Source organism: Siphateles boraxobius, unplaced genomic scaffold (assembly GCF_051911475.1).
Source record: "Siphateles boraxobius isolate OS27281-9 unplaced genomic scaffold, OSU_SipBor_1 66, whole genome shotgun sequence".
Taxonomy (NCBI): Eukaryota; Metazoa; Chordata; class Actinopteri; order Cypriniformes; family Leuciscidae; genus Siphateles; species Siphateles boraxobius.
In genome coordinates this window covers 22,163,221-22,187,486 of record NW_027509193.1, presented here as the reverse complement: position 1 = coordinate 22,187,486, position 24,266 = coordinate 22,163,221, and the positions used below count along the sequence as shown (strand labels likewise).

The 24,266-nt window shown below is 36.3% G+C and overlaps 3 protein-coding genes across 3 annotated transcripts; all 3 read left to right on the top strand.

Annotated features, from left to right (window-relative positions):
• The first annotated feature begins 1,362 nt into the window (after window positions 1-1,362).
• Window positions 1,363-9,198, top strand: LOC143721966 (uncharacterized). The gene is made up of 12 exons (XM_077212956.1): window positions 1,363-1,653; window positions 1,744-1,945; window positions 2,327-2,359; window positions 4,170-4,369; window positions 4,453-4,540; window positions 4,666-4,701; window positions 4,778-4,831; window positions 5,426-5,659; window positions 8,255-8,361; window positions 8,583-8,748; window positions 8,874-8,956; window positions 9,045-9,198. Exons 1-11 carry the CDS (start codon window positions 1,583-1,585, stop codon window positions 8,934-8,936), a joined length of 1,254 nt encoding a protein of 417 aa, XP_077069071.1. The 5' UTR covers window positions 1,363-1,582; the 3' UTR covers window positions 8,937-8,956; window positions 9,045-9,198.
• A 921-nt stretch (window positions 9,199-10,119) lies between these two features.
• On the top strand, window positions 10,120-15,730 carry nmrk1 (nicotinamide riboside kinase 1). Its single transcript, XM_077213839.1, is given in 8 exon segments — window positions 10,120-10,148; window positions 10,227-10,288; window positions 11,569-11,665; window positions 15,293-15,362; window positions 15,446-15,468; window positions 15,470-15,549; window positions 15,646-15,663; window positions 15,666-15,730. Coding segments are annotated over 8 exon segments (444 nt in total).
• Window positions 15,731-19,678: 3,948 nt separating this feature from the next.
• On the top strand, window positions 19,679-22,053 carry LOC143721965 (uncharacterized). The gene is made up of 4 exons (XM_077212955.1): window positions 19,679-19,808; window positions 20,475-20,783; window positions 21,317-21,459; window positions 21,688-22,053. Exons 1-4 carry the CDS (start codon window positions 19,727-19,729, stop codon window positions 21,799-21,801), a joined length of 648 nt encoding a protein of 215 aa, XP_077069070.1. The 5' UTR covers window positions 19,679-19,726; the 3' UTR covers window positions 21,802-22,053.
• Window positions 22,054-24,266: the final 2,213 nt, after the last annotated feature.

Below are 24,266 nucleotides of genomic sequence, written 5' to 3'. Positions count from 1 at the left end.
AATTAAACAAATAATATAACTCTCAGAGTCTTTGACATGGATATGACAATGTTAATATGTTTGGTTTTGGTGGAATGGATCTGCTACGCTGCTGCTGCTGCTGTTGTTGTTGGTTTTTGCTGCTGCAGAACAAGTACGGGACTTGCTACTGCCAGTACTGCACATACACGACACGCTGCTGTGAGCAAGTAAGACATGCTGCTTCTGTACAATATAAGATACATGAATTACCCATAGTAGATCTATACAGGTAGAGCTTTCTGAAAGCGCTGCTATTTGAAGGTTGAGCAGCGAGCTCAGTGGCTACTGATACAGCAGGGACCAAACTGCCCTATAGAGAATTATATAATTGCAAGCAGATTGAGTTAAGGACCTATCAGCCCTCATGAAAATTGGACCTCAAAATTAAGGACCTCATGAAAATTGAGGCCTTTAGAGAAAAGGCAAGATTTGCCTTTAAAATACTGCAAAAGGGTCTTTAAAAAATATAATTATCGTTAGTGCCAACCATTGTGGTGATTTCATTTGAATTAATATATTACTTCCAAAAGCAAGCATTAATGAATGGAATATTACATATTTATGAGCTATTATATTATAGGTAAGTTGTTGATGCAGAAAACATAATACATAATGAAAGAATGGCTTTAATATGTTTACAGTATAAAAACATTCAATTGATTTTGAATATATAAAGCTTTTTAACCATACCAAACATCATTGACTGGGGAAGAGAAAGCATTTCTCAAGCAATACATGATTTTCTCATATGCCCACACTTTGTAACTGTTGGTTAATGCCGTTCATCTGGAAGTGATCATAGTTGTAGTGCTGTGTCATAAAAATATATTGACACAACTAAGATGCAATCAGTGATACAGCAAACACAATCTCTGCTGAGAGATAGCCTACCTGAAACCCTCCTCAGGCAAGGAATCTCACAGGATGATAGAGGAAATGGACAGATATCATTTCACAGGAGGCTGGATGATGTCAGAGTGATCAAAGCAGTTAACAAAACATATATTTATATGCATATTACAATAAATTACTATAGGTATATAGTACTATAAGTATATAGTACTGCAGTACAGTAGGGAACTCTTCAGGATTCTTCAGGCTCTTTTCTGCCTAAATGCACTGGCATAACTGTGGTCCTTGATAACCTGTAAAACCTTAATCTATGTTCAAAATATATATGGTTTCCTGAGTTAAAAAAAGAACAGCTGACAAAAGAAATGGAAGAATACTAATAGAAAACTTGCAGCAAAACTACTCAAAATGTCAATTAATGAGCTCAAGTCTCATTTTGGCCGGTAGGTGGCGGTATCTGTGTTTTCGCTTCTCGTAGCTAGACACCACAGATGTAGACGGAGCTGTGAATGATTGGCTGTTAGATGTCTGTTTTGGTTTTTGGTGACTAGGCAGTTCACAGTCTGTTTTTTTCGTTAATAAAACGTCTTTTTGAAATATATTATACAACACAGCATTAACGATACGATAAAAACAATCTCTTTAACAAAAGCCATTAGTAAAGTATACAATCGGTAACGGTAGACTGAATGTTGATGTCTCAAACACGATGGTGTTTATATGTTGTGCATATAACTGTAGAAACACTACTGTGAAAAACAAGACCGTCTCATTTCATAAGTAAGCGCAAATCTTTCACTTTAAATTACGTTTAAACATTATTGACGGTATGGAATTATGTTAATAATCCCGTATTTATTTTTATTTCAGATTCCCGCTGAAGGACCCCAACTTGTTAAAAAAGTGGCTTCAAAAATTAAGATGGAAAGACTGGAAACCTGCTCCAAATAGTAAAATTTGCTCTATCCACTTTGAAAAGAAGTGTCTTATTGAAGATGGAAAGAGAACAAGACTTCATCCATGGGCTGTTCCCACCATCTTTTCATTCCCAACCCGTTATCCAGAAAGAAAGGTGCGTGAAACTATTTGTAAGCATAACAGGGACATGTAACGTTACATGTGTGTTTAAGGTTGTACAGTGTCTTGTTTCATGTCACTGATCACTCACTTTTAGGTTTTTCACCAGTTTATTTCGTAAATTAATTTGTAAAAAATTTTCATGTACTGTATACTCAAATAATAAAGATAATTCTTAAACAATGTGTTATGAATAATTATAAAATATCAGGATAATTAAAGTTTAAAGTCAAGCAGGTGCAAATAGTTTTTGTGTAAATATAGTGTTACGCCAGCACAGGAAACTGGCTTGTAATTTCATGTCAACTACCCATTTAAATTTAATCTTTTTATATTACATCTAAATTGTATTTACTTTCCGGATTCTACCCTACAGGTTAAAATCAACCCTAGAAGCAGAAGAGCTTTGGTGAGTTACTCCGCGTTCTTTATTTGCATTTTGAATTATGAAATATTTATTTGAATTACACATGAAAGGGTGTATTTATACCCAAATGCATTTACAGAGAAAATACATTTTTTGGAAATAATTTTATGAAATTAATATTTTAATGTGAAATTATACATCAAAAATACGACACCATAAGTAATAAAAATATATGACAAAGTTTAAGGTTTCACCGATGCTGCATCATTTATACTAAACCAAAGCAGCTTCAAGATGATACCAGGTGCTGAAGTGGGTCAGAGCTGCATATTTTAGAATGGCTTTTATTCAGCATTGCATCTGTACACCAAATTTTGAGGCGGCATAGAGCTACCTTAACTCACCTGCGCATAGATTTGTGATGGGAGAAACTGAGAATCAAAATACAGTTTTTCTCAGTCGCTTTGGTGCATTTCTCACATCACTATTTACATTTGCACAACAGTTAATGCAGTTCTCAAAACAATTAGAAAAATGAAAAAAAGTCAGATCTTGGTGACACAGCACTTAAAACAGCACTATATACTATTTGCACAGCCATATGAAAACTACAGTAAAGTTACACATTACTGTATTTAGTGAGGTAACTGAGTACAATACTATGAATATGTATGTTTCACATTTTTACTGCATATGCTCTTCGAAATTCTAATTTGTTCACAGCATTGTGCAAAAGAAAAAATACACCCTTATTTACAACAAACATAAACTCCCTTTGGGTAGAGCTGTGCACAACTGTAAACAATATTGCAGTACATATTGGAACTGAACATACATAGTACTGTAAATCATTCATGCACATCCAGACGTTCCTCTCTGTCTGGCCACATAGGTTCACCTGAGAGAAATTGTTCAAATTAGTAGACATTTTCAGGAAAAAAAAGATAATAAAATTTTTTAAAATTTGCTTGACAGATTTTGACAACTAGTTCAACATTTGTGTATGTGATGACTCAAGCAATGACATGAGGACTATTAGTTTTATATGGAATGAGCATTCACAAGTATAGTTAATTTTGACTGACATGACATAAGCAAATGATAATGTTATAAAACAGCAGAGAGTTGTATGAAAGCAATTGATGCATGTCCAAAAGCATTTGCAGTTTGTTGAAAGGAATGAGAAACTGCTACTTTGATGTGCACAAATGACTAAATGTTGTGGAGGTTGAACTAACTCTTGTGCAACTGTAAATAGTGATGTGAGAAATGCACCAAAGCGACTGAGAAAAACTGTAAATTTAGCTAAATGTTTCACTGTTTTGACCGCACAAAACTTCACACACTGGCACCACCTGCTGGTCAAAATCGTGTAATTGCAACAAAAATAATATTTTACAATTTAACAGTTTTACAGTTTTCTTGAAAGTGAAATATATTGCAATCTAAAAATCCTCAAATACTGTTTAATATAAATGTTTGCATAATTGTTTAAAATGTATTTGTAGGGCTTGTTTTGTCGAGGGCTTGACTAATCATTCCTACATAAGACTACTAGACTTCCTTTTTTATTATGCAATGTGCCATTAAAATGCTTACATTATAAAGCCATGTAGACACTGGTTCATTGGTTCACTGAGATTGAAGCCATTTGAAACAGTTATGACCTAAGCCTTTATTGAAATCATGATGTGACTCCGAATCACTGGTTCAAACCAAAAAAGGTTTGAATCTTACAAAGCAGTGTTTTTTTTAACACATCCATCCGTAGTACAGATGCCTTTTAACTGCCTTGTTCTTTAATGGTGATTGGTGACCGAATTGTCCTCTTCCCTGTCATTTGCAATTTTAGGGAAGTGTAGGTGACTCAAATTCCTCTCTTCAAGCAGCACCTGATAGGACAGCAGAAACCTCGCTGACGTCTTACTCAGAAAAGCCTGAGCACAGAACTACTGAGAAGAGTTTACACCCGAACAAAACAGAAAACAGTTCCAGCCAGAGAGCTTGCCCACAGAGCGTTTCCACACAGCAGCCAACTCAAACCGAAAAAAGGTCTGCAGCTGCTCATCAGATGCACACAACATGTGTTGATGTTATTCTGTTTTAATTGTTATTCTTTTCATTTGTTTGTTCAGCCCGCCATGGACCATCCTGGGTGATGAAGGTCTGGACAGAAGCATGACTATACCGAGTTTCTTTCACAGTGGATACTGTTTGCCCAATGTAATTTTTACGTTCGTTTTTCATATAAAATGTGTGTAAAGACATTGTAAAATTATTTTTTACATTCCTAAGTACAAAAATTTGGTTCAACCCATTAACATTTGTCTGTTTGTTTTTTTCTTCAGAACATTCGCTGGATTGGAGACAATGAATTAAATATTGTGAGTAATCATGTGGTACTGTTGAATACATTTCAAGAAAATCTTGATTATACATTTCCTGATATTTCTTAATCAGATCCCTCATGTGGCGTATGGTGTTCTAGGACAAACAAAACCCCATATAATTGAGGTACGGCTGTTTACATCAGAACTGCAATGCAGCTGTTGTTTTGTTATAAATAAGTGTCTGCTATTGGCTAAGGTTTCATCAGAAAGATTTATGTTTGGGTAAGTTTCTGGAGAATTGTATTTTTACAAAAGATGATGTTAGAAAAAGAAGTTGACCTATCAGATCCTGTCTTGCATTATGCTGTGCTGTACATAGCGAGAATAACAACTACCCTTTTTGATTAAATGCAATTTTTTTGTAAAAATAGCACTTACTGGAGCAGAACTTTCGACATGATCCTATTTTCATAATTTGAGTGTTTTAATAATCATTCTGATTTTATGAGAACAACCATAACTATAATGATAATGAAACTGAGGAATGATATCATTGGAAATTATTTTTTGGGAAAAAACAAAAAAACATTGATATCAAAATCCATTTAAAGCAGCAGACAACATAAACGCAGCATATCACCCCTTGGTGTGGATGCTAATATTGTTATTGTTATAGTTACCTTTTTTGTGTTTGGGCCTTTATAGATAATAGAACAGAATAAGAACGGTTCTTTATTTAAATGTAGCAGAATAAGAATTATTTTAACCTGTCTCTCAGGTTAAAGAGAGGTGGGAATGGCTTGGGCTGGATGTTAGAGGCCCGTTCTCTCCAACAGTAGACAAGCACACGCACATCATGACCCTGACTGACTACCATTCCAAATGGGTGGAAGCTTTTCCTTTGACTCAGAAACTCAGCCAGGATGTGGCCCAGTGTCTTGCTGAAGTCTTCAGTCAGCAGGGATACCCTCTCGGAATTCTCTCCCGGCTTCCTAAGCGGATCCTCTTGGAAGTAAGAGAGATACATAGACTAGCTTTCATTCAAAAGTTTGGGCTCAGTAAGATTTAAAAAAGAGAAGGGATTAATACTTTTTTATTTAGCAAGAGCACATTAAATTGATCAAAAGTGAGAGTAAAGACTTTTACATTGTTACAAGAAAAATCATTACAACACTTTTGTTTAGGGTCCAATTCTCACTATTAACTAGTTGCTTATTGGCATGCATATTACTAGGATATTGGCTGTTTATTAGTAATTATAAAGCAGATATTAATGCCTTATTCTGCATGGCAATTGAGGCCGGTGGTGTTGCTGATGCGCTCCGCACAGGTCTAGTTGTTTCTCATGGAGGAGCTTCGGAAGCATAAAAGGAGGAGTGACGTCAGTGAAGGACGAGAGAGGACCAGGGGCCTCATGTACAAAGACTTGCGTTGAATTCATACTAAAACATTGCGTACGGACAAAGCTGTAAATGTGCGTACGCACAAAAAAAACAGATGTATGAATCTCTGCGTACGAAGGATCCCACGCATATTCTCTTTGTACATCCCAATTAACGTAAAAATGAGCGCACATGCACGAGCACAACGCCCCACCCAGTCTCCTCCCTTAATTAAATACATTTAAATATGGTAATGAGTCCACTTTGGCAAAAGAAAGGAGTAAGAAAATGGCTAAAGCAAGCGGCAAGAAGTGAAACTTTACAGAAAGTGAATCGGAGGTGCTACTATCGGAGGTAGAAACGAGAAAAACAAATATTTGGAACTTTGTCCTCCGGAATTAATAACAAAAGGAAAAAATATGAGTGGGCGAGTTTGGCTGATGCCGTCAATGCGGTGGGATCTGAAAGTCGCACTGTAAATGGACTTAAAAAGAAATGGTCTGATATAAAGGTGGACATTAAATGGAGAACTGCTGCGCACCGACAAAGTGTGGGCAGAACAGGCAGTGGTAAAGGGGTCGATGAACTTAGACCCTTTGAGCAGAGTTGCCTCAATTATGGGTGACACTTTACTCTCTGGAGTAGTATCTGCTGCTGTGGGAGACTCGGATTTACTACAGGACTGCCACGAAGGTAACCAATATTATCTGCACATTCATTGAATGGAAATGTTTCCGATTTATATATGCAAATTCTTCTTCAGATGGCGCCTTTATAGCAATGTGTGTGCAGTCGATCGCTCCGATTACATTAGGAAAACCGGCTATCGCTGCGAATTGCGTTTTAATGTTTGGCTGGTCAACTGCATCATATGGGAACTTTATACCTGGTAGACATGCGGATGATCCCGACCCATACCGCTGGCATTGCGCGGCTCAAAGACGACTGGCTTATTCCTGAGCGGTCTGCCAGTTCCCTTTGGAAAGAACCAGTTGCCAGGAAAGCAAGTGTTGTCAGCACCTGCAAGGGAACGGGTATTGCGTGGGTCCTCGCTGTCTCTCTCTCTAGATTCGGACCCAACTCAGCACAGAGCTCCAAGAGGATAGCCCTTGGAAATCTGAAATGGCTGATAAGCCAGTCATCATCGTGGGCCAGAAAATCATTGTGGTCCCTAAAAACTCGTTCTCTTCGGATTCTGCCATTAGCAATGTCCTCTAATAAGGCCAAAGCTGCCATTGCCATAGACTAAGGGTTGTAACAATTTGCATATGTTTTTATATGTTCTTACTTAATCGCATAATTGATAAAATATTCCCATAAGGCTCGTGTGACAATATATGTAAATTATTTTATAAATTGCAAATTAATAGCAATGCTTCCCACAGGTGGTAGTGCGATAGACTTGTAGAACAATTCGCTGTGTAATGTTTGCAACTTAACTTCATTGCCTGTAAGAGTCGCCAACGGACAAAAACTATGAGAAATGTACGTACGCCAGACATGAAATTGGCGTGGAGGAACGCACATTCTCACGTTAATTTCACTGTTAGTACATCCGACCGTGAGCGTGAAAGCTGGCGTAAGCAAATATTTTGTGTGTACGCAAGATTGATACATGAGGCCCCAGGCCTGGACTATTTTACCTTATGTTTTGTTTGTCTTTTACTTTCATTTTGTGGTTATTAATTGATTAAAGTTGTGAAATGTTCACCGGTTCCTACCTCCTCCTTCCCTATAACCTTGTTACAATACAAATATATAATACAAATAACCTCGTTACAATACAAATATATAATACAATATATTATATATTCTACATCCCTTAATCCTACCCAATATCTAAACTTAACAACTACCTTACTAACTATTAATAAGCAGTAATTAGGAGTTTGAGGCAAAAGTCGTAGTTAATATTTTTTTATAGTGAGAACTGGACCCTAAACTAAATTGTGACCAAAAAATCTATTTAAAATAAATGCTGTTCTTTTGAATTAAAAAAAGTTAATAATATTTCACAATATTACTGTTTTTACTGTATTTTTTTTTTTAAATAAAGGGTTGTTGAACATAAGAGACTTCTTTTAGAAACATAAAAAAAATCTTAACCCCAAACTTTTGATTGGTAGTGTGCATCTATGAATTCCTTTATCAGTCATTTGTTTTGGAAAAAACAGTTCAGTTTCATTTAATTGATTAATGGTCATCATTTTCCTTCTTTCTGTCAGATTAACCGTGAGTTGAAGAAACGACTGAGATTAAATGCAAATGCCTTGGTGATACACCACCGTCAAACTGGTTACATGGACTTGGTCACCGAATCACTTCTTAATGAGTACAACATCTTCAGATATTTAACTGCCAATATCACTTTTTAATTATTTTAAATTGATCCAATATGTGATGTGACTTGATAAAATACCAATATTAACTTTTTAGCAGAAATGGCATTTAACTATTTCACGATCAATCTTTTTTTTTATAATGGTGGAAAAAAGCTGTACTTTAAAAATATATTGTTTCTAGATGTCCAGCATTACTTATTGTGTATTTCAGGATGCTGGATGAGCTGGTAAAGAAACACAGTGGCATATGGCACATCCACCTCCCTGCTGCCATTCTGCGTCTCTGCTGCACGAATCACCCCACTACCAAAGACAAACCCTTCACCCGCATGTATGCCAGTGACCCGCCATTCTCCTCATCACCCAGAGAACTCCCTGTAAGCCACCATGTCACTCACAGTTTACATGCTGTCATTTTCTTGCTTTGTACTGTACTGTAAATTAACTCTCTTGGCAGTTTGATATACTTATTCTTGTGTTTGTTTTTATTTGGTCTCTATAGTACAGTGCTACTGATATTCGCTTGAGTTCTTTCGTTATCCCAAACACTACGCCAACAATCTAGGAGCTGTATCAGAAACTTCGGTAAGAGGCCCGATTACAAATTAAATGGGATTCTGTTGTTTGATTGGGTATCATTTGTGACCAAATTTTTTTAAATCCTATTTTTCAGGTCCACTTCCTGCTGCGAGATCAGATTTTTTCCAAACTAAAAGTTTTGTCAAGTTTACATGAGCAGGTTTTTCCATGTACAAGTACAAGCAAGTTTGCACTGTTGCCTTGTACAAATATGATAAAGAAATAAAACTATTTTTAATACGGTAAAAGAGGCAATATATTGCCTTTCATTTCCTTGTTCTCCCCCTTTCATATTGTAGTTAGTTACAGTTCTCGAATTTGATTGGCGTTTCAAGATTGATATTGAGAATTTTCACTGTTTGTGTTTGTATCTCTTTGCTTGTCTGTTTTTGTGTCTTACAGGCAGACTGTGAATTTTAGTGATGGGAATTTTACAGAACAACAGATGAGTTTTACAATAACCACATTATATGGTTTATTTACTATATGATAATTAGATATACCAAAGCCTTAAAACAAGGATAGGTCACTAAAATGTTTGTCATCATGCTTTTTTTTTTCCTTTGGAACATAAAAGTAATTAGTTTGAAGAACGCAAGTTACCTAACAGTTTGGTGCCCATTAACTTCCATTGTTTGAACAAAAAAACACTGTAAGATCAAAGTATTTTCCTTCGTGTTCCAAAGAAGAAAAAGTCATACAGGTATTGAGCAACTTGACGGTGAGTAAATGATGATAGAATTGTCATTTTTGGATGAACTATCCCTTAAACAGTACAGAGACTGTTTGTGATACCAGCAGTGACGACCCAGAGCTTCAGGTGGCGCTATTGAGCAGATTTGGCCCGAAGTGAACAAAGAACAAGAGCTGCAAGATACAGTAGTTTCTTATGCTTCCAAGTGCTACCAGAATTATCTTATTGACCAGTTTCCTAGTAAAAAAATCTGGACATGAATGCCATTTCAAGACAAAATTTGAATGCGATGAGCTCATAATCACCACTTCAGAAGTGGAAAGTAGGACATTTCTGATAGCAACCCGTTAGCTGTGATGAACTGTGCCTGTATCTCAACTTAATAACCTCTTGCAAAAATGCACCTACTCTTCGTAAATGCATGCAGCTGGCTTCTTAACAAAAGTTGACAATCGACATTTAAAATTTATTTAAAATGAGAAAAGTAATCCTAGGATTTGGTGGGTGAGTAAACCAAATGCTATAAGGTTATATTTTCCCTTTTCCAGTCGCATAATTATGAATTATGAAGTGATGTGACAGGATGACAAATGGAGGAAAGACCACTCTTAGTAAAAGACTTCAGGAGCTTCGGTGTAATAGCTGTTATTTCTTAAGACAACTTATTTAAGGTACCACACCTGCTTTATATCTTGATTCATTTTTATTTTATCTTTATCTAAGTATGTATAAGCATGTAGCTGAAAAATTCTAATTAATGTGTCTATTTATTTATCTGTTATTTACTTATCAGATTTGCTTTTAAACAGTGCACACACACACACACACACACACACACACATATATATATATATATATATATATATATATATATATATATAAATATACATGCAGCCTTTGTGAGATTAAAAGATTACTTTCAAAAGCATTAAAAAAGTAATGTTTCCAAAATTTTCACACACACACACACACACACACACACACACACACACACACACACACACACACACACACACACACACACACACACACACACACACACACACACACACACAAACAAAGGAGTTGGACAATGAAACTGAAACACCCCGTTTTATACCACAATAGCTTCATGGTACAAATGTTTGTATCGTTAGGTTTACATTGTCCTCCAGAATGGTTCTGTAGTTTTTGGCCCATCAAGCAAACCATCCACCCCGTGCTTCACTCTGGGCACCAACAGTCCGAGTGTTAAGCCTCTTTGGGGCTAACCCACCCCGTAACTCCCATGGATCTGGGAAAGACAGTGAAGTTGGACTCGTTAGTAAACCATTCAGTATATGTTTCACATTGTCCACTGTCCAGGATTTGCACTGTTGTTCACCAATGAAACCAACATTTGGCCAAAGTTTTGGTTATAGCTGCCCGGCCATGAATATTGACTCTGTGGAGCTCCCCACAAACTGTTTTGGTGGAAACGATGCACATCTAATTCTGCAGTGAGTTAGGCTGCTGTGGAGTCATGTTTTTTATTTGGATACAATCTGGGTTAGTACATGGACATCCCTTTCAGACAGCTTTCTCTTTTGCGTTGACAGTTACTCCTGTAATAGCTCTCCATACACCACAAAGACTTGCTGTCCTGGTCCCAGATGAGCCAGCAAGTTGCGCACCAATAATTTGTCCTCTTTTGAACTCTATGTCTCCACTTTATGTTGTGTGGATTGCAATATTTTATGTGCAACTGTGCTATTGCTCTGCTAATTCAATCTTCAAACTCTGCTCTTACTGATGGTAGTGTAAAATCAGTGAAGATTGGTTGTTCCAAATTATTATGCAAGTGACATATCATTAGGATTTCAGTACAATAAACATGCAAATAAATTCAGTTAAAAGTGAGTCTTCATGTATTTCTAAACCCACGTTAAATGTTTCTCTTTGTGAGCTTTGGTTGGGGGTGGCTTAAATGCAACTTTATGCACAAATACCAGCCTGCATGGAAAGGTTCTTGAGACTCCAGAGACACCAGTTGTAAGTGCCAGGTACAGGTTGATGTCTTTTATTTTGAAATTGTTGAACGCGTGACATCGTTTAGAGCACCTTTAATTTAGTTAATATATAGCCGCTCTAGAGAAAACCGTGATGTCATCGTTCAGCTCTGTTCAGTTATCATATAATGGTGTCAATGCAGGCAGATCAATAATATTTTTTTATATTAAATTAAATGTCCCTAACTACGCAAGCCAAAAACCAATATTAACAAAGGTGAAAAAGGGCGACAGTGGCAAGGAACCAAAACTCCATCAGGTTACAGAATGGCAGCATTATAGGTCAAAAGTCAGATTGGATTGGAACATTCAGAATATTATACAGTTCCATCTGGTTGAAGATCGTCATCACGCGGTATGGAGACGAGTTTGTTGAGGATCTGCTGATGGCTGTCGTGTCGATGAGGCCTTCACAGGAGAGCGTCTAATTGACACAATCTCTGCTGACACTTCAGGGATGCGTTGTGGGCGTGTCTAGGCGCAGGTCCTCCATCTGATCTGTATATGACCCGGTTCCGGCTGACTACATCATGCGTTGTGGTCGTGTCTAGACGCAGGTCCACCATCTGATCTGGATCCTGGATCCGACTGATTACAGTAAACCTCGAAACAAACAGCTGACCTAATTTATGCAGCCTAACGTTGAATTATAGAAGTTGATATAATGCGTTATGTGTATGCTATGTGAAAGAGATGTGTTTTTAGTCTAGATTTAAACTGACAGAGTGTGTCTGCTTCCCGGACAATGTTAGGAAGACTGTTCCAGAGTTTAGGTGCTAAATAGGAAAAGAATCTACCTGCAGCAGTTGATTTTGATATTCTAGGTATTATCAACTAGCCAGAATTTTGAGATCGCAATAGACGTGAAGGTCAATTATGCGTAAAGAGCTCATTCAAGTACCGGGGAGCTAAACCATTTAGTGCTTTGTAAGTAATCATCAATATTTTAAAATTCATACGATGCTTAACAGGGAGCCAATGCAGTTTTGACAGAACCGGGCTAAAATGGTCATACTTCCTGGTTCTAGTAAAAACTCTAGTGGCTGCATTTTGGACCAGCTGTAGTTTGTTTATTATGCGTGCAGGGCAACCACCCATAATAGCTTTACAATAATCTAGCCTTGAGGTCATGAACGCATGAACCAACTGTTCTGCATTTTTCATTGAAAGCATATGTCGTAATTAAGATATATTTTTAAGATGGAAGAATGTGGTTTTACATATGCAAGAAACATGGCTTTCAAATGAAAGATTAGACAGAAAGAGCACAATCAAAGAGCTCAACCAAGTTCCTAACCGACAACGAAGACTTGACTGAGCAGCCATCAAGTGACAGAATTCTAGGTAAGTACGTGCAGAGGTTTTTGGTCCAATCATTAGAAACTCTCTTTTTTCAGAATTAAGTAGTAGGAAATTATTAGTCATCCAAAGTATTGTATCAGCTATGCATTCCATTAATTTCTTGAATTGGCAAGTTCCGGTGGGGTGCGAAGAGATATAAAACTCATCGGCATAACAGTGAAAACTAATCCCATGTTTCATAATGATATATCCCAAGGGTGACACAGTTGTGCAGATACTGCCTTTTCTAGTATCTTTGACAAAAAGGGTAGATTTGAGATCGGCCTGTAATTGACTAATCCTCAAGGATCAAGTTGCGTTTTTTTAAATAAGAGGTTTATTAATAGCCAGCTTAAAAATTTTCGGTACATATCCTAATGGCAAAGATGAATTAATGATATTAAGGAGAGGATCTATGACATCTGGAAGCATCTCTTTCAGTAGCTTAGTTGGAATAGGGTCTAACATACATGTTGTTTATTTAGATGATTTAAACGAGTTTAGACTATTCTTCCTCTCAAATTGCAACGAATGAATGGAATTTTTCCTCAGGGACACTACATTGCAGTATCTGACGGAATACTGTAGTAGACAGTTGCATAGTTTAAGTAATAGTTGCATAATTTTCTCTCTAAAAGAATCAATCTTGTAAGTATAGAAGTTCATAAAGTCATTACTGCCGTGCTGCTTTGAAACGACTGGGCTTGAAGCTTTCTTGTTAATTTAGCCACAGTTTTAAATAAATACCTAGGGTTGTGTTTGTTTTCTTCTAAGAGAGTCGAAAATTAAGCAGATCTAGCAGTTTTTAAGGCCTTTCTGTAAGCAATCGTGCTCTCCATGAATTTCGAAAACATCTAGTTTTTTCTTCCCCAGCTACCCTCCATTTTTCTTGCTGCTCTCTTAAGGGCCCGAGTGTGCTCGTTGTACCACGGTGTTGGACTATTTTCTTTCATTTTCTTTAAGCGCAAAGGAACAACTGTGTCTAAAGTCCTGGAAAAGAGAGAGTCAAAAGTTTCTGTCGCAATATCAAGTTCTTCTTAGCTATCTGAGATGCTGAGGAGATGAAACTGATCAGGAATATTATTAATAAAGCAATCTTTAGTGGCAGAAGTGATAGTTCTTACTAGGGATGGGAATTGATAAGATTTTATCAATATTAATGTCACTGATGATTCTGCTTATCGATCCGATTCTTTAACGATTCGCTTAGCGATTCCTGATAGAATTGTATGGAAAAAAGTAGTCATGCTTTTTTGGCAAAAAAAAAACAAGTGGTTTTTATTTGTTTTAAAGCTTACACTTGAGTAAGCAAACGGAATAATAAATAATTTTAGCTTTGTCGTGGATTGTTTGTCGTGCAGGGTGAAACGAGACGATTAACTCATCCCGAAAGGCAATCGGATGGTCAGATGTCAGAAATTTTGGTCACCCCTGGGTCGTGAGGGTATCGCTCAATAGAAATTAAACCATGGTGACACGGTATATATATATATGTATATATATGTATATATATATATATATATATATATATATATATATATATATATACACACACAGTAGTCAACATTTGAAGAGGATGAAAAACTTTCATCAAAGTTGTACTGTACATGAATTTTGAACAATACCAGTTCTTGTCTAAGGACAACTTTGAACTTTTTTGATCCACTTCAAATGTTGACTACTGTATATGTAATATTTTTTTTGCCAATTTGCTGGTCTAGAGCATTCAGGTGTGTGTTAACACAAATACCAAGGAGGAGAGACATCAGTAATAATATTAGAGAAGCGATTGCTGCTGCCCATCAATCTAGGAAGGATTACAAGGCCATTTCAAAACAAATTTAATTCCATCATGCTAGAGTGAGGAAGACTATTTACAAGTGGAAAACTATCAAGCCAGTTGCCAATCTTTACGGGAGTGTACGTCCCAGCAAATTCACCCCAAGAAAACTCTACAGGTCTCAGTTATCATGTTAAATGTTACAAGTTCATGACAGTACAATTAGAGAAAGACTGAACAAGTATGGCGTGTTTGGAAGGGTGTCCAGGAGAAAGCCTCTTCTATAAAAGTTACATACAAACCATAAGATAGCACACCAGCAAAAACACTTCACACCAACTGTCAAGCACAGTAACGATATAATCAATATTATTCACTTCTCCTGTCAGTGGGCCAATTCAGTTCAGTTTGGGTATGGATAGCGCCATCACAAAAATATACTGTATTTCTAGTGATTAAACAGTTTAATGTGTTTTCATGCATTTATGTTGTACTTGCAGGCCACTTAATAGCTTGTTCAACAAGAAGTAATTCCTGCAGATCCCTTATTAGAGATGCAAAGAGAGAAGAAATAGGAACAAGACTCCTGTTAGTCTCAGTAGAAACAATGTTCATCAAAACTCATCTGTCACCTTCATATCTTTCTAATCAATAGCTCAAGAGTCTATGTGCCTCAGATCACCAGACTACTCTGAGTATGTTTGGCCCATGTACCTGAAAAACAGAAAAGGAATGGCAGAAACTGTAAATTACATAGGTACTGTAATATTTTAATGCTCAATAAGCACAATTAATTCACCTTTATTGTGGTAAATTGTGTAAGTGTGGCTGAAAGCCTTTGCACTTTATACAGTGTTTCTGGATGGCACACATAGACGTTGCTCTCAACAGTTCTTGCAGATATTCAGGAAATGCTTATGGTGACAGAGATGAGTTAGCACTTGAGTAATTCAGCACTAATATCGCAGCATACTTGTTATAAGTGCAATAATTTTGCAATTAACATAATTTATGTATCTCTTTAAATTGAATTCATAGATTGTGAGGACCAAAATTTCAAGCTGACTGTTTTAACAAGTATACTATTAATACAGCTTTCATCAGAACATTCATTAATTGCTTATTTCAATTTCTCATTAAAGTTCCTAATTTTAGCGCAAACTTTGTGACTCATACGAAAAACTAAAGAACATGCATTAATATTCCTCAAAATAAGTGAATGAACCGATTACACTCGACATTTGATGCAGTTAAAGCTACAATAAAATATCCCAAAATCACTTGCACAGTGTGATATATTTCCTGCAGTTGTGAACTTACAATATCCCAAAAGTTCACAAAAGATTTTTAATTTCAGAGAAATTCCAATTTTAAATAATGGCTAATCCCTGTTCACTTGTCGCCTGCCAGTGATGTAATATCCGTGTTATCCTTGGTTTCCACTCATACTGCCATAGTAACCATGGCGACAGACGTGTACAACTGTGTTACGTCTTGCGGCAGGCTCACGCTGTTGTTGTTTTGTTCAAACATTATGGACCATGGCAAGCAGACTTTGGGACAAAAGGAGAACTAAAACGAGGATCAATATCAGTGTGGCGTTTTTGAGATGCGGATAGCTCCACGTCCGTGACAAACTTTGACCTTCGAAGACAAAATTCATCTTTTTTAGAGTAGAAAATGTCTTATGACTGAAACAGATGAATGTTAATCTTTACGCAAAATATGCAAACACTGTGTAGATATATTTGTACAGTGGAGTGTTAAACGAATTAAATACTTTCATTTATCCCTATAATGTTTGCTGTGTTCAGTATGTTAATGAAGACATAATGGGAATGTTTTGAATGAGCAAAATTATTATTATTATTATTAATACTTTATTTATTTATTTATTTTATTTTACACTCAAGAAACAAGAATTAAAGGGATAGTTCACCCAAAATAAAAATTGTCATTACTCACCCTCATGTCGTTCCAAATCCAAATAACTCGCCTTCATCTTTGAAACACAAATAAAGATATTTTTAATGAAACCTGAGAGATTTCTATCCCTCCAAGTCCATGGAACCAAAATTTTGACCGTTCAAAAAGTTAATAATGACATTATAAACATAATCCATTAGAGTCGAGTGGTTTAATTAAAGTCTTCTGAAGACATGATTGATTTATCTCATGAAATTTATGCTTTTATCCACATTAAACAACGCACGGACATAGAGAGCATCAATTGTTTGATTTGTGAGAACAAACCTCACTTCATGCATCAACACGTCAACTTCATGCATGGATTTTTGAGATGCCACAAGAAGGTTTGTTCTTGCGTGTCGGGGAAGTACGATTGAGCTTGTAATGCTTGGGTTTGGAATAACATGAGGGTGAGCAATTTGTGACAGAATTTTCATGTTTTGGTGAACTGCGCCTTTAAGACAAATAATCAAATACAATGTGCTATCATGAAACTAGATGGCTCAGGCTGATAGGTCCTTAACTCAATCTGCTTGAAATCATTCTCAATAGGGCACAGCTAATATTTCAGTAGCCAATGAGCTTGCTGCTCAACCTTCAAATACTTGCTGAGCATTTGCTGTAGCAGTCGCAGCACTTTAAAAAAACCTCCACCTTCCCCAGCTCCACCTGTATAGATCTGCTACGGGTAATTCATGTATGCCATCAGCATGTCTTTCTCACATCAGTGTGTAATGTTTGTACAGTATTGGCAGAAGTAAGTCCCATACTTGCTCTGCAGCAGCAGTATAGCATATTTATTATGCTAAGACCAAACATATCAACATTGTCATACCATTACCATCCCAAACACTCCAAAAGTTTTCATGAACTGTGATTGAGCTAGTTCTGTCAAGGTTTTTGGGCCAGTCTTTTGTAGAATTTGTGGCCTTGTGGTTGGGATGAAGATTCCTTGAAAGATCCAAAACAACCCAAAGTGCTGTTGTACAGGCCAGAACATGGCAAGTGCTTGACAAGGATGTGCTGTTAAATTGACCTTGATTTGAATTTGTGGTGGCCCTATACATGAACTTGAATCATTTTGATGATTAAAGTTTTGCATCATGTTCTGCTGCATAATTGTAACAATCACCAGTGAAAGTGCCCGGGATTACCATCAGAGGGCACTCCAACACGGACAATCACCACACATCCCCAGGCTCCATTCCCCATAATCCTTTGCCCATACTAATCAGCCATGATCACATTCACCTGTATGCCATTGTTTAACTCACCCCATATAAGCCTGGTTTTCACCTTCATTCCCTGCGAAGTCTTGTTTAGTGTTTGTACTGCAATTCCGAGCATTCTCTCTGTTGATCCTGTGTTCTTGGTTTTTGATCTTTGCCTGTTTCTTGGATTCCCCTTTTTGCCTGTGTCCCCTGCCGGTTTTTTTTGTACTGATTCCCCGGTGTGTATTTCCTTTTGCCTGTTTTCTGGATTACGCCTTTGGATTACCCTCTGTTTAATAAATACTGCATTTGGATCCTCAACCTTCTTGTCTTAGAACAGTTCATGACAATAATGCTTTATAGTGACTGCATAACATTTTGTGCATTGTGCCTTAGAACTGTTGTAACTGATGTCTGGTGATATTAAAGGTACACTGTAACTTTTGTTTAAAATGAACAAAAATGAAATAGGTCATCATCATCATCATCATCATCATCATCATCATCATCATCATCATCATCAATCCTTCTTCCAAAATATGTTCATGTATTACCCTGATTCTCTGTAGTAAGCCTATTAAAAGCATTCATATTTTAGACTGGATGGGATGGATTTCATGTGAAATTGCACGTCATATCCGTAAATAGAGAAAAGATGGTGGGAACTGAGGGTTTTGAAATGAAAACGCGATGATGATGTTTTTATTACTAAGTATTTAAGTAAGGTATTTTATTGAACCGATAAATTGACATTTGTAGCTATAACAGAGTTCATTGTAAAGCATTAGGGTCATTTCATTATGGTTGTTGTAGCGCTGTGCTAAAACTACTTTTTGAGGAAGTACCGTCCATGTCTGTTAATGGTTATAGTTACAGTAAAGTCTTCAGCTAGTCAGCTTGCCTTGAGATCCTTTCCATTATGTCTCTTAAGCCTGGTCGTGAATGTTTTATGAGCAGTAGCATAATCTCTCTCTTTTATTAGTTATAAGAAACCTATTCATCCACACAGTCATACAGAGCACAACCAAAACAATGCTCTTCTGCAAAATGCATGCAGTTCTTTTTTCTTTTTCTTTTTCATTTTTACCTCTAGAGGGCCAAAAGTTACATAGTGTACCTTTAAGTTGAGGTGTATGATTTCTGAATTTTTTAAGACTTAAAGGGATAGTTGTTTAATTTGCTCACCCTCTTGTCATTTCTAACCTGTATAACTTTCTTCTGTGGACCATAAAAAAGATATTTTGTGGAGAGTCTCAGTTTTCTTTTTTATTTGGAAGTCATTTAGCACCAAATCTGTTTGGTTACCAACATTTTTCAGAATATCTTATTCTATGTTTAACAAAAGGAAGGTTTGGAACAACATGCGGTGAATAAATACAGACAGCATTTTCATTTTTGGCTGAACTATCCCTTCACATGTAGCATTTTCAGTGAAAGCACCTTAAAGGATGTTGCAGGTAGTCTTGGGGCATAATGGCCTGTTTACTTTTGCACTTTTCTTATAAATTCTAGCTCATCACCTCAATTGATAAGTGAATGAATCAAATGATTGTGTTTTCTTATTTATAAGAGGAACTCTTGGAAATGTTTTTTTATTTTTGGCATGACTTGCAGTCCTTTGTGGTTTGCTGCCTAAGATGTCAGTGGCCTCAGAGTTTGTGGTTTGAAGCACATTTATATATATATGTGCAATGCAGACTGACGTTCAGTTTTAGTTTTCTGTGTTAGATGGAGGACACTGATTAAGATACTCTTATGGCAATAACAATGAGGTCTCTGCCAATCATCTTCTTGTTTTTGCTTGTTCTTTGTCTCTGCAACCTTGATGCAAGTGCAGGTTAGTTATTTGTGTTTTCACTATTATACATTTTAGTAACTTGTGTGTTACAAAGTGTTATTAGTTGACCTACTTTCTTTAGACAGCGATATATTTTATTTTTTCATTTCATATTTATGAGTGCATCCAAAATGACTCTTGATGGTTTAAACACTTTATAATTGTAAATGTGGTTTACAAGAGTTTTTTTTTTATTTACCTAAAAATTAAAAATGGTGTCTTCATTTACTCACCCTCATGTCATTCCAAACCTGTATGACTTTCTTTTTTCTGAGGAACATAAAATAAGATATTTTGAGGAATGTCTCCGTGCATATTGGACAATAAGCAAAGGCAAAGACCACCAAAATTGTTTGTTTTGGAGCATTCTTCAAAATATATATTTTTAAGTTCCACACAAGAAAGTTCTTTAGATGACATGAGGAACAACATAAATTTCAAATTTTTGAAACATCAGATGTAGCACTCAACTTATAATGACGAGGAATAAGCAATATTACTCATAATGATAAGAAAATAGGTGACATACCGCAGAAGGTACATTTATCTACATGGTCTTGGTGTCTCATTTAGTGCCAAGAACACCTCATTCTTTAATGTTTTCTCGACTCCTGTTTTGATGGATGCTGTGAACTGATCCAGACTGTTTCTTTTGATCATTTTTAGATGTGATTAAATATAAAGGAGACAATTACACTATGAAGTGTCCTGCAGCTCAGGCAGAAGCGAGTGGTGTATATCTGTACAGCCGACGTTCGATCCAACGTCAAGTCTTCTTCTACCATTTCAAAAGTGGCAATTTAACTCTCCTTACAGACTACAGAGGACGTGTTAAAATCAATCTTGACATGAAGACTCTAACTATAGACATCTTTAATCTAGGACCGAAAGACACTGGGGCTTACTGGTGCACCTGCTCGTTTTTTGATGCGATATGTGAAATGGATGATTCAGGTGTTTTTCTTTTGGTTCAAGGTGAGCGCACATTTCTGTTTTTTTTATTTTTTTATTGAGATTAATTTTCAGCATGTACAGGCAATTTAGAATTCACAATACCTGTAGTGGTAAGTATCATTTAATTAAGATATACATTACTGTTCAAAAGTTTGGTGTCAGTCATTTTAAAAGAAAATTGTTCAATAAGTAAGCTTTATGTTGATCAAAAGTGATATTAAAGATGTTTACTTTTGAACTTTGTATTCATAAAAAAATCTTGAAAAACGTATCATGGTTTTCACAAAAACATTACGCAGCAGTGTTTTTAACACTGATGAAAATATTTTTTTTTTTTGAAAAGCAAATCAGCATAAAAGAAAACGGTAATTTTATATTGTAATAATATTTCACAATATTACTGTTTTTACTATATTTTTGATCAAATAAATCCAGCTTTGGTTGACCAAAAGAGACTTCTTTCACAAGCATCAAAATCTTACCAACCCCAAGCATTTGAACAGTAGTATTTATTTTCTTTAGTTTTTTCAAGTTATTTATATTTTTCTTCATAGACCCGCCAGAGATCATTCCGACCTCTTCCAAAGGTTCAAAGTCCAATGGCATAAATGATTTACTGATACCAGTGACAGCTTTGACAGCTGGCAGTGTGCTCTTGCTGTTTCTCCTTGTGCTTGCAGTGTGGATGGTGCCCAAGGTGAATGTCATACACCTGTTTGTAAATCTGAAGGTCATCAGAAACTTTGTAAATGCATTGTACATTTCCAAATTGGAAAGTGCTGATTTAAGATTTGTCTGTGTGTGTAATCTCCAGCCATATCTTTAAACACATTGTCTATGACCATTACTTTAACCTTAATTTCGAGAGGCATTTTTCGGCAAATGTATAATAAGCAAGTTTGATTGTTCCTCTCTTTTGTTCCAGATGAAGAAACTGATCAGAGATCAGAGAGAAGAAAAGAAAAGGTCTGGCAATGAAGTGTACGAGGTCATGACCATTCCCCGAAGGAAAGATGATATGATACATCCACATAAATAACAAAGCTGGACAACCACATACTTTGCTGTTGCTTAGTAAATTAGTTCCTCTCTTATAAATGTCTGTATTTTTTAATTCTCAGTCTCCTATATGTAAATAAGAGTTATTTTGTATATTTCTACAGTTTTGCATGAAAAAGTATAAAATATACGTAAGCATTAAATGAGTGATTCAGTTGTGCAGTTCCTGTTTTGATTCTCTTTTACTTCAGTTGTTATCTATGGGTTCTAAATAAACATATATTTGTAACTTGTGACTTGTGTGTAATATAATCCACTGTGGATGTTGTTCTTAAACACCTGATGTAAATATTTTTGATAACCTCAATGTGTAGCTTCAGTAATACACACTTAAGTGTATACAGGAATAATGGCGAATATATGTCATTCTGACAAACAACGAAAAACAGGATTTGAAAATGCCTCCTTTGTTTCAGTCTGTGTTTTTATTTGACTTGTGATCTTGGTCTATCTTGGAGTCTGCACACTTCCTCATGTGGTTGAAAACATTCATGTCAAGACCCCTCTAGAGGAAAACTGCCGCTGCTTCAAAGAATGTCACCTCTACTCTTACTTTAGCCCATCTAAATATACATCTCTGTCAAAGGGCTTTATTCAGATCTGAGTAGTGTTTTGGTGAACATTTGGGGAAAACTGTTGTGATAGTTTTACAAGAAACAAGAGGATGTTTGAGAAAATGTGTGGGTTTAAAAGTGTTTGTCAGCACGTTCGTCTTGCGGACGTACGTGTGCTATCTAGTTTCCAGTGATTTCTTTCTGATTAGCTTTCTGTTAAAACTTCCATTTGTTGGTGAAATTTGTGTGACGTTGTTCCAGAGAGGCGTGTTACGGGCAGGTTTTAGTGAAGCACTGCGGACCTTCTGTTTTTGAGTTTGATACTATTTACATTGCATGGGAGTGTCATGTATGCCATCAGCAAAACTCTTTTTCAAAAAGTATTTTCTAGAAAATAAGAAAAAAAAAAGTCTATCATTTGCTGTAATGTGTACTTAAGTGACTGGAAACATCTAACCAGTGAAAGGTTTTGTTTTTGCATAGGAAACAAGATCTGGGGCCTGTTTCAATAAGGAGGTTCAACCAACTCAAGTTAAAACTTGAACTCTGAGTTGACTTACCCTGTGATGGGAAACTCTGAGTTTTCGGTTTCAGAACAGCTGAAATGAGTAAGTTCAATCAACTCTAAGTTAACTGACTCAGAGTTAAGCGCGTGTACCACAAAAAGCCATTATTAATGGAGCGCAGATATTACTGTATGAGTCACCATGGCAACAGCACCAGACAAAAAGAGGTCTACATATTTCTCACCTACAGAACTGGATGTGCTTCTGAAAGCATATGGAGAGTACAAACACATTTTTTTAAAGCAACACGGCTGCAGGGGCGAAGGACAGAGAGTTAGTTTGGGAGAAAATAGTTGCTTGAGTTTAATTACTGTTATACAGTGTTGGGTGTAAATAATTACCAAGTAATCTAAATACTGTAATTTAATTAAAGGGATTACTCTTAATTCTTTTGTAATATAAAGTAAAATCTGATGTCATTGCATTAAATACTGCATAGACTATAGAATAATTCTATATAAAACAATAGTGAATTTAACATAACATTTTTAAAAGGTATATTTTAATGTAACCTTCTCCCTCTACACACTTTGGTCAATTCTATAATTCATGCAATTGTATATTGTTAATTTGAAAGCATTAAAAGTGCAGTTTCTTGTCTCTTTTTGTATTGTTCAAGTGGTTGAGGTTGATATGGGATTTAGAAAATAATTAGTAATAAGTAGACTAATACTTTCTAGAGATAGTAATTATTACATTAATCTAATTACACTGTTGAAGATGTCATTTGTAGTTAGTAATTAATAACAATTTTAGAGTAACTTACCCAACTGTTATAATATCAGAGGTGAAACTGGAAGAACAGTATGTAATTCAACCTAATTTTAATTTTCATGTAGGTGCAATCCTGCAGGCATTAAAAGAACGTGGCAGCAGCTGAAAATGAAATATAAAAACATAATTCAATCAGGTAAGACTTGAGCATATCATGGATGTAGGCTACCTGACTTTACAAACATTTGACATATTAAATAACTAAATAGCATCCAGTGTCTAGCAGTGCAGCAGCATTTCTGACATAGGTCTAATTAACACAATTAAATGTTCATTCTCATTTGACTTCTACTCAGCCAACAGAAAGAAGGAAGAGGCTTGCAAAACAGGGGGAGGAGCAGAGGAGATGGAGATGCAGAGGAGATGGAGATGCAGAGGAGATGGAGATGCAGTGGAGATGGAGATGCAGAAGAGATGGAGATGCAGAAGAGATGGAGATGCAGAGGAGATGGAGATGCAGAGGAGATGGAGATGCAGAGGAGATGGAGATACAGAAGAGATGGAGATGGAGAGGAGATGGAGATGCAGTGGAGATGGAGATGCAGAGGAGA

Coding starts and splice junctions, on each gene's coding strand:
- LOC143721966 (XM_077212956.1), top strand. CDS start 1,583: ATGGTGTTTATATGTTGTGCATATAACTGTAGAAACACTACTGTGAAA. Junction 1,946..2,326: donor CCCGTTATCCAGAAAGAAAG/GTGCGTGAAACT, acceptor TCTACCCTACAG/GTTAAAATCAACCCTAGAAG. Junction 4,832..5,425: donor CAAAACCCCATATAATTGAG/GTACGGCTGTTT, acceptor CCTGTCTCTCAG/GTTAAAGAGAGGTGGGAATG.
- LOC143721965 (XM_077212955.1), top strand. CDS start 19,727: ATGGCAATAACAATGAGGTCTCTGCCAATCATCTTCTTGTTTTTGCTT. Junction 19,809..20,474: donor CAACCTTGATGCAAGTGCAG/GTTAGTTATTTG, acceptor GATCATTTTTAG/ATGTGATTAAATATAAAGGA. Junction 21,460..21,687: donor CAGTGTGGATGGTGCCCAAG/GTGAATGTCATA, acceptor CTTTTGTTCCAG/ATGAAGAAACTGATCAGAGA.